Below are 10347 nucleotides of genomic sequence, written 5' to 3' on the forward strand. Positions count from 1 at the left end.
GTCGAATGTTGTTACCATAACTTTTACATTTAAGATCTGTTGTGTTGTTTTAGTGAATCAAATTTGGAACCTTGACGTCATCTCAGCTGTGAGCTTGTTGTTACAAGTGTTATAAAAGGACACATCTGTTATTTCAATGATCACTCATATTAAAAAGTAATGAAGAATTAAAAACTTCACAGCATTAGTCAGATTTCATCCGAAAGTGAGCACTGTCCAAATTGCACAAATACAAAATGTTGCCACCACATTTGCACAATTAAGACAGTGTGCAGGCATCCATCCAATTATTATCCCTGCTGTTCGGGGTCACGGGCTGGAGCCGACAGGCAGGTTACACCTGGGGGGGGGGGGGGGGGGGGGGGGGGGGGGGGGGGGGGGGGGGGGCAGACCATTAGGGGGCCCCCTAAAGGTAGCGGACGGAAATTTGCTAATTTTGCGATGACTGTAGAAAACCTCCGTAAGGGGTTCCCATCTGCCAGAACTCACTCTTCTTGCCCTGCTTAACGCTGGTTTGAGGCCTCCCCTATTGAATTTTTGCCTAGGGCCCCAACAGATTCTAGATCCCCACTGCCTTCTGGTTCAAAAGATACTGTGCAGAACATTTCAACAGGAGGTAGAGACGTCTCTCAAGTATTTTAAAATGTTTATGTCTCTGAACTTAGACTGTATACTATGTCATGATTATTATTATTGTTATTTACAGTCCATGTCTCTGACAGACAGCAGATGTCGAGACACTAGTATCTTTAATATTTGTGGTGTCTGTAGCAGAAGGGTCCTCCAGTCCTGCAGGGGGCGGCTCCGGCTCTGACCCCCTCTCAGCGTGGTCTCGTTGACCTGGAACGGGCCGGTCTGTTTTCACTGGTGTTGGCCGACGTACGGGCTCTTGTCCCGGGATGTCGCTTTCTGTAGCCCCTACGCGCTGCGGGCTACGGGCCCTGACGCAGGCGGTGTCGGAGCAGCTGTCCCGGGCCGGGTCGGAGATCTTGACGATGCTGAAGAAGCGGAGCGGCGGTTCGCGGGGCTCCGGGTGCCGCCGCCAGCTGCACGTCCTGCGGCTGCTGCTTACTGAACGGCTCGCGGCGGCGGCAGAGCTGATCGTGGGACTGCTGCAGCGGGAGGTGGAGGAGAACCGGCGGCGCCTGGAGCGGCAGAGCCGGATGCTGGAGGCTGTGCTGAGCCCGGAGGTCCGACTGACTCGGACAGGTGAGATGTGCTGCTCGGGTGGTCCCAAGTTTTCTGAGAAATCGTTCTTCCGACTTCAGTGTGTTCACGTGATTTTAGTTCAGAAAGTCTGAATGTTGAAACAGCAGCAACAAACAGCGTTGATGCTACGAGGAAGATCATCGAAATGTAACTGTTAAAAGAGATACTTGAGCAAAAAGCTGATGCAATACGTGAATGACAAAACAAAACATATTTTGGCCTTCATGTGATGACGATTCTGACGGCAAGTTGGGAAGTCGGGCACCTAATTCTTTTCCGAGTTTCCGAGTTGTTGTTCATGAGCATTTTACAACTCGGAATCTCGTTTTTCCGATGTGTCCGACACCACATGCATACAACGATTAACTGAGTAAGTGAAAGCCAATCACAGCAGCTGTTATAGATTATCAGCCTACATACATCAGGTGCACTGATCTGTGGTTGAGTCCATATCTCCTGTACTCCTCCGACACACTGTCTACATTCAACTCTGAAATGTTTGGACAGGAGGAAGAGCTGGAGAGGAGCGAGGGAAACCAGGGCATTTACAGCAGCATGTTATGTGCACATCCACAAACTGTGAACAGAAGAGATAAGGAGGCGAAGATGCGGAATGAAAGCAAACAGCTGTTACCAGGCAACCTGCAAGATATATAATGAAACTGTTAGCAACGGCAATCAAAGCTGCTGAGTGAGTGAAATAGAAAACACACAGCCATTACATGATGCAAAAGTTATGAGTCTCTAATAAAGTCTTAGATTAGATTCTTCAAAGACTGCAGGAAGCCTGAAACATAACTGATCCCAAACTGAATGCCTGTGATGTCACAGCGGCATGTTGTCATCATAAATAAAGAGTGTTAATTAGAGTGTTCATCCGTATTAATCAGTGAATGTCAGGACACGCATCACTGTTGACTTTTCTCTTTCCTGTTTCATAATAATTTTTCCGTCTAGATTCCATCGGCACGTTCACTCTGAGGACATCCAGCGCAGACAAAAAGCCCCTGCTGTATTCTGAGGGTAAACCCGCTGACCTCTTCACAGCCCCGCTTAGCTCTGCCCCCTCAGACACCTCAGCAGTGGAGAGCGACGACGACTGGAGGGGAAGCGACAACTCGTACAGCAACACAGAATCAGCGGACTCAAAGACAGACGCAGGGCGGCGCTCTAATGCTCGCGGACAGCAGCGGGCATCATCTGACCAGATGGCGGCTCATCGCTGTGTCATCTGTGGAAAAAGTTTCCGTCACAGGGGATATCTGACGAAACACGTGGAGACACACTCAGACCAGCGTGTGATCCAGTCCTCAGACTGTCTGGTGGACCATCTCAGGTCTCACAGGGACGCCACTAGAGGGAGCGGGGCCTGTGGGATCTGCAGTAAAACGTTTCAAAACATGGAGACTCACATGCGGAGTCACACTGGAGAGAAACCTTACAGCTGCTCTGTCTGCAGGAAGAGCTTCCCCCGTGCAGGAGCCCTCAGGAGACATAGGAAGATCCACAGCAGGAAGTCGAACAAGGTCTGCCCGGTCTGTGGACTTACCATCAGCACAGACCAGCTGCTGCAGGACCACCTGAAGACCCACCAGGACAAGGACAGAGAGCAGAGACCGGACGAGGAGGACAGTCAATCAAAGACAGACAGTAGGCAGGACTCTAGGCTGAAGCAGCCTCAGGGGTCTTGGTCCTGCAGGGTCTGTGGGGACTGGTTCCACAGCCAAGGTTTCCTAAGGAAACACGCCGAGACGCACTGCAGAGATGCTCAGAGCGTCTGCGGCGTCTGTGGACAGCAGCTGGACTCACCTGAGGTTCTGCAGACTCACCTGCAGTCCCACAGGGAGACTGGGGGGACCTGCTCTGTCTGCAGGAGGACTTTCCAGAACCTGCAGACCCACATGAGGACGCACACGGGGTTCAAACCGTACCGCTGCTCCGTATGTGACAAACGCTTCCCCCGAGTGGGGGCGCTGAGGAGGCACAGGAAGATCCACAGCGGGGAGCAGCTCTGTGGGCGGAGCTTCACAGAGACTCACTCCAAGGAGTTACACAACGAGGAGTACGCAGAGTCAGACCCTCAGAGTCTTAAGTTTCAGACTGAGGACAGTCTGATTGAAGGAGAAGACACAGAGTCGCCTCAGACGAGTCACTGCTGCAGAGTGTGCGGCGAGACGTTTCAGAGTGACAGCGGCCTGAGGAAACATGTGAAGACTCACTCAGCAGAGTCTGTGTGTGGAATCTGTGGACAGACTTTTCCCCCATCAGAGACCCTCACAGACCACCTTCAAGTCCACAGAGACGCCGCTAAGATCTGTCATGTCTGTGGTAAATCCTTTCAAAACATTGACACTCACATGCGGAGCCACACGGGGGTCAAACCATACGTCTGCGGCGTCTGCGGTAAGTCCTTCCCACGGCCCGGAGCCCTGCGGCGCCACAGAAGGATCCACAGCGGGGAGCGACCTTACATCTGCGAGTTTTGTGGGAAGACGTTCATGGACAACGGAGCTCTGAGCACACACATCAGGAAACACACCGGCGACAAACCTACCCACCGAGTCTCCTGCCAGACCTGCGGGAAGAGCCTGGCGTCTGTCCATGTCCTGGAGGTCCACAAGAGGATCCACACAGGAGATAAACCGTTCCAGTGTCTGGTCTGCGGGAACACCTTCAGGCAGGTGGGGGGGCTGAATGCTCACATGATGACCCACAGTGGCGAGAAACCATACAACTGCAGCCTCTGCGGGAAGAGCTTCAGCACCAAAGGGTACCTGCAGATACACCTGCGCTTCCACAGGAAGGAGTGTGCCTTCAGCTGCAGCCTGTGCTCCAAGGCCTTTGTCACCAAGAACGACCTGAAGAAACACCTGCTGACTCACAGCGGGGAGAAACCCTACGGCTGCTCCATCTGTGGGAAGAGCTACCAGGAGAAACGCTCCAGAGAAATCCACATGAAGGTTCACCTGGACGTCCACACTGACAAGTACCCTATCACAAGGCACGACGGTCTGCAGCCAGACTTTATCCAGCTGTAGAGTCCAAAAAAATGGAGTGATGACTTTGAAAACATCTTAAGCTTCATATTTAGCTGGAAATAGCACAAAGACAACAAGTCAAATGTTGAAACTGACATATTTATTGCGACAAATGATGTGTCATGTTTACGGCTCTGTAACATCACACTTTCTTTTCACGACACTGTAAGTGTTTGTGATCTGAGGAGACCAGTTACTTTTATTTTTTAAGGTTGACCCTTTTTACTAAATATGTATGATTTCAGTTGTCTGATTTCAGGTCTCTAATGCTGCAAATATTTGTAATGGGTGACGAGTCCGGACTGCAGGGAGGTCAGTTAACCACCTGGACTCTTACTGTAATGCCGTGCTGCTGTAACACGAGCACAATGTTTGACGCTGAGTTGATAAAAATGGCCTTCCTTAAAAAAAGTCTGTTTGGCTGCACATGTTGCTCCTAAACCTTTTTACATGCTGCATAGGACTGTCAAAAAATGAAATGTTTAATCGCGATCAATCTAAAAAAAAGCATGTTTGAAATTCCATTATTTTGCATATAAAAATTAAATTATTATGCTTTTATTTTGAATTTTTGTACTGTGTTAAACTGAGAGTATTTACTTGCTGTGCGTGCGCTCACAGTGCCAATGCGTTTCCGTTACTCATGTCTGATTGGTTTCCACGGTCATGTGACCCGGAAACCAGACCGTGTCTGCTCAATAATGACAGTAAACATCAGGAAACTGCAGCAGAGAAGCAGTGAGTGACGTCAACTTACATTTACTAGTTTATAAAGTACTCGACACCACGTGACTAGGATCGAGACGACCCTCCCGGTACACCGGCTCCTCCTGTCCTCCTCTCGGACGGTGTTCAGTCGGTACGGACATGTTGAAGCTCCACACTCTAAGGATGTTCGTGGACCAGCGGCTCTCCGCCGCCACCGATGACATCCTCCGCCATTTTGCCTCAGTGATCTCCGAGTATGAGCGCGAGGTGTTCCGGTTACGAGAAGAGATCGACCGACAGAACAGGGGACGAATGGAGGCTGCGGGACGACCCGAGGACGAACCGGGGGATGAACCGGGGGATGAACCGGCCGGTCAGTGAGACTGCTGTTTGTTGGTTTGAGAAATAAATGTAATATTTAGATTGTGACGTAGCGGCTTTCCCCGCCAGATGGCGCTGTGGCTTTAGGAACTGGGAACAGTCAAGCTGTTACCATAGTAACAGTCGGTAGTCATGACAGTAGGGTGAACTAGTGACCTTCAGGACAAACAGTAAACAAACAAACAAACTGGGAGATAATGGACAGGTTACCATAGCAACAGTAAGAAAACAGATAACAGAATTTTCGCTGATACAAAGTAGGTAATTGGAGTAAATTGTCTGCATTGACTTCCTGCCTGTTCATTAAATGTTTTTTGAAGTAAAATAAGTGAATCCTTAAGACTCCATTCGACCTTCACTGCTCCCTTGCTGCCTTGCTGCCTCTGTGTGTTGTTTAGTGTTTGACCTCAAATAACTGCTTACAACAACACAAACTAACGGCCGAGGCCACATTGAAACCAGTGGATTAAACCTTTAAGGGAACTAAAGGTGTTTTCAATATTTCCATCTTGCATTAGCAGATTGCTGTTATACACCAGTTCATTCTGAGCGAGTGATCTGATTGGATAAGAGCTCATCCATAGAGCATTTCTGTTCTTTTAAAGTGCATCCTTGCTTCCTTCACTTTTGTCCTCATCCCTCCCACCAGAGAGGCATCGAGGAGATACGTTTCTGTGAAGAGAACGGCATCAGCGTCAGTTTGGGTTAGGGTTAGTTTCAGCCTTTCTGCTTTATTATGAAATGATGAATTCATGATGATCTGATGGTGAAGTTTCATGATGTCTCAGCAACTTTGGAAACAATTTTTTATTTTCAGAACAAGAACTGAACTGACTCTCATTAAGCCTTTTTTGAAACGTTTATGACTTCATACTAAATATTCTTTTGATTATACACTCAGTGCACATTTAATGTAAACAGCAACAATAAGAGAAGTTGAGATATGTGCAGGAGAGGTATTGGAGGACGTGAAAAAAATCAATAAAATAAAATCAGATAGATTAAACATAATAAAATAAAAGATAAAATTATAACAAAATAAAGAGTTTCAGCTCTGAGACTTGTTCTGTTCTCTGGGATGTCACCATCTTCCTGTTTCTGTCTCTCAGGTGTTTTCATAACGGAAGAAGAAGAGCAGACGAGGGGGCAGAGCTTCAGTCCACTCATTAAACAGGAAGGGGGCCGAGCTTCAGGACTAGACGGGACTGTCATCACACCCATGCAGAGTCTTGATTGGCTGAGGTTGAGACTTGACACAGTCCAGAACCCTTTGTCCAATCAGACACAGTCTGTGGTTGTCGGTGGTGACGTCAGACTTAATCCCGTTGGTAACACACAGGAAGTGTTGGTTGTCAAGCAGGAACTTGATGAGGGTCTGGAGGCCTCACTCAGAGCAGACACCGGTGAGTACACTAGGGGGTTCTGGGTCTCACACCATGTCCTAAGTTGGCGTCTTAAGCTCAACGCAGCGCATCGCTTGGACTAAGACTGCTGTTTTTCTTTCCTCCAGGTGAAGAAGAGAAGCAAGAGAGGGCGCAGGGCTCTTATCTGAACATCACAAATGAAGGGGGCGGGGCTTCAGGACCAGGGGAGTTGATGACCAGGTTCACACAGAGTCCTGATTGGCAGATGGAGAGCTACAAGGATGAGGGAAGTCCTTTATCCAGTCACATCCAGTCCCTTAGGTCCCCCCCACACATGAAACCAGAACCCGGAGAGACCGACCTACCCGAAGACCTCAACCAGGACTCTGTTGGCCATTCAGAATCTACTACAGAGGACAGTGATGAGGCTCCGCTGGAACCAGGTGTACACAGGACTCTGGGAGCGTGGACTGGGCCTCCTGTGGAACAGGAGCTGCTGGTCTGCAGGGGCTGTGACCGACAGTTTAGCTCAAAGCAAACTCTGAAAAAACACGTCAGACGAAACCTGTCACAGGACCAGGACCTGATGTCCTGCAGCCTCCGCAGACAGCAGGTCCCCTTCCAAAAACCTGACAAGTCCTTCACCTGCAGACTCTGCAGAATGTCCTTCAACACGCTGGGGATTTTGGTGCGACACACTGAAAACCACTGTAAGGAACCCGAGAGCCGTTGTGGGGTCTGCGGGGACTGTCTCGAGTCCACCAAAACCCTGAGAGATCACCTGCGGTCTCACAAAGAGCTGGGGTGCACCTGCGACGTGTGTGGGATTAAATGCAGCTCCATCAGAAGAATGGAGATCCACAAGCGGGTCCACACTGGAGAGAAACCATACCAATGTGAGGTCTGCAGCAAAGACTTTGCTAGGAAAGAAAGTCTGGAGAGACACCTGAAGGTCCACAGGGGGGGCAGACTGCATACCTGTGGACTATGCAGGAAGGCCTTTACCAGGAGGGAGGATCTGTTCCTCCACCTGATGACTTTTCACCCAGATCTACCTGTTGGAAGTGAGTGGACCACATGTTAGGTTTCTGTCTTTGAGTTGTGGAGTCCCTCAGAGAGGCATCCTCAAGCCTTTCTGCAGGCCCCTGTAATCCAGGCCCCCCTCTGATGTCAGATCAGAGGAACCAGCACTAAGGCCGAACCTGACAGGATGGACTCACTGACTTAAACCAGAACGCACAGACTGGCCCTGGTAGATGGTAGAGCAGGAGGCACCCACAGTACAGAGGACTTAGCGTGCTGATTCCAGATTTGTGCCATCTTCTCCCTGCACACCAACAGCTGCACTTCCAATCACCAGTCCATCAAGCTCCTCAAGTTCAAGGATGACACCTTCCTCATTGGACTCGTCTCTGGTGGGAATGAGTCCACCAACATGCGAGAGGAGGACCACATGAGAACAACTTGGAGCCTAATGCTCTATAAATAATGGAGATGAGTTGACCTGTACACCACCTGGACTCCGAGGCCACCTATATTCCTCCTTAGCATTAACGATGCCCTGGCTCTACCCCCCACCCCCCTCGACACAGACTTCCTCCAGCTCCCCAGTCAGAGAGCATCACTTGAAGTCTTGTGTTAAATTAACGCACACTTTAAGAAACCTTAAGTCATCCTGAAAAATGGACATACCTGCACACTATACAGCCAGTACACACCTCCTACAATGTAGTTTGTGAATTTTGTTTCTTTTTATATTTATGATTTGTACCTTATTTTTGATTTGATTTTTATTAAGATTTCTTTGGACTTTTTTGTGCCTTTACTGTAAAGATAGAACATTGGATATAGAGTCAGAAATCAGGGCGAGAGACATGCTTGAAAGGAGCCACAGGTCAGATTCAAACCCAGGTCACTTGCCTGGTTTATACCTTTATTTTGATATTTTAAACTTTCTCTATATAAGTCCCTTGACAGAAGGAGAACTGCTGTTTTATAGCCTTTTACTTCTTTATTCTACTTACTTGGCAAGGAAATATGATTCTGATTCTCGGCAGCGTAGACTAATGGGAGCGTCACCTCTGTGGTGGGCAAAGAACCGGAGCTGGAGCTGGAGCTGGAGAGCTATCAGATAGATATAGTTGGGCTCATGTCCACTCAGCTCACAGAGGGGCTGCACTCTCTCCTTCTTCAGAGGCTCTCGGGGTGAAATGTGTCAGGCGGGTGTGGGAATACTCCATAGCCCCCTCTAATCATGTGCCCAGAACACTCGTCCTGAACTTGTTCCTCAGCGGCTCATTTAGATGAGCATTAGAGTTTGTTGATCGTTCAAAAGCCTCAGGTTTATTCTCTAGGTTTTTATTTCTTAATATAACGACAACGTGTCAAACTGTTGTTGTTCTTCAGGTGTTTCAGGTGACTCACCTAACCCTGACCCTCAGAGACCGGAGGAACACTTGGTACGCTGTAAATGGTTAATGGACTGTCCTTTAAAGTCCTTTACTAGTCGTCTGCCCTCTCAGAGCTCTTTGTTACCACATGTCACATTCACACATGGCAGAGGCTGCTGTTTAAAGTAGCCATCAGGATGAACTCATCCATTCATTGATCTTAACGCCATCAGGAATCATTTACACTTCAGTGTCTTGCCCAAGGACATTCCAACGGGACTACAGGAACTGGGAATCAAACCTCCAACCTTCTGATTGAGAGACGACCTGCTCTACCACTGAGCCACAACCGCCCCATAGAACATCACAAACACATCTTTGGACTGTCATCATCAGTCGCTCTGACTGACACCTCTGTGGTTCCCCACAGATCCCACCTCCTCAGCTGCTGATTGGCCCACTGAGTCAGAATAGAAGCGCCTGGTTGTGTTTGTTGATGTTATGAACACAGACGGCGCTCAGCTGGACACTCTGTTCTGCGTTCATGTGCAACATTTACCGTCAGACACCAGAAACATGCAAGGGCTTTTATTAACAGGACAGTGGGAGTGTGTGTGTGTGTGTGTGTGAGAGAGAGAGAGAGAGAGTGTGTGTGTGTGTGAGTGTGTGTGTGTGTGAGATCATTTCCAGGAAGAGGTACGGAGAGGGCAGCAATGTGTGTCTTTGTGCGTGTATGTGAGTAACTAAGTGACTTCCTGGTCCACCGGGTGTATCCTGTTAAAACACACTCAGAGGGTCGAGTGTGTGTTCATTAACTTTATGAACAACACACACACACACACACACACACGCTGCCACCACAAAGCCTGCCTGGGGAAATGTTGGAATCTAAACATGAGAAAAGTTCTGATTTAACAGACTGCATGAAGCTGAATGTAAACTTTATTTATAACATTGTCAGTTTTTTATGTACAGGTTCATTGTGAACATTAAAGTCTCAAACATAAACTGTGCTCACATCAATCTGTTTGATCTCCATGAGACTGTATGCTTCTGTAAGCACTTAGCTGTGAGCGCTCACACTCATCTCTTATAAATAAAGTGTAGTTTAAAAAAAAACAACAGATCCTATCATTTTAAAATGTGTGCTATCTAAAACCACTGAAGGAGTCAAATGTTGTCGACTTTAATGTAAATCTTTTAACGGCTTATAATGTCATGGAAGTGTAGTTATAGTCATAGCTCAGGCTGTGGGGG

The 10347-nt window shown here is 48.3% G+C and overlaps 2 protein-coding genes across 2 annotated transcripts; both read left to right on the forward strand.

The window, feature by feature from the left end:
* The first annotated feature begins 819 nt into the window (after positions 1-819).
* On the forward strand, positions 820-4815 carry LOC109997269 (zinc finger protein 709). The gene is made up of 2 exons (XM_020651686.3): positions 820-1209; positions 2167-4815. Exons 1-2 carry the CDS (start codon positions 900-902, stop codon positions 4245-4247), a joined length of 2391 nt encoding a protein of 796 aa, XP_020507342.2. The 5' UTR covers positions 820-899; the 3' UTR covers positions 4248-4815.
* A 138-nt stretch (positions 4816-4953) lies between these two features.
* On the forward strand, positions 4954-10103 carry LOC109997275 (zinc finger protein 691). Its single transcript, XM_029280727.2, has 3 exons — positions 4954-5328; positions 6446-6739; positions 6847-10103. Exons 1-3 carry the CDS (start codon positions 5115-5117, stop codon positions 7782-7784), a joined length of 1446 nt encoding a protein of 481 aa, XP_029136560.2. The 5' UTR covers positions 4954-5114; the 3' UTR covers positions 7785-10103.
* Positions 10104-10347: the final 244 nt, after the last annotated feature.

The sequence above is a fragment of the Labrus bergylta genome, chromosome 19, assembly GCF_963930695.1.
Source record: "Labrus bergylta chromosome 19, fLabBer1.1, whole genome shotgun sequence".
Taxonomy (NCBI): Eukaryota; Metazoa; Chordata; class Actinopteri; order Labriformes; family Labridae; genus Labrus; species Labrus bergylta.

Bases quoted from the DNA above. Each gene is read 5' to 3' on its own strand.
- LOC109997269 (XM_020651686.3), top strand. From the start codon at position 900: ATGTCGCTTTCTGTAGCCCCTACGCGCTGCGGGCTACGGGCCCTGACG. The intron at 1,210-2,166 runs GTGAGATGTGCT...TTTTCCGTCTAG, and splicing joins GGTCCGACTGACTCGGACAG to ATTCCATCGGCACGTTCACT.
- LOC109997275 (XM_029280727.2), top strand. From the start codon at position 5,115: ATGTTGAAGCTCCACACTCTAAGGATGTTCGTGGACCAGCGGCTCTCC. The intron at 5,329-6,445 runs GTCAGTGAGACT...TCTGTCTCTCAG, and splicing joins ACCGGGGGATGAACCGGCCG to GTGTTTTCATAACGGAAGAA. The intron at 6,740-6,846 runs GTGAGTACACTA...TCTTTCCTCCAG, and splicing joins CTCACTCAGAGCAGACACCG to GTGAAGAAGAGAAGCAAGAG.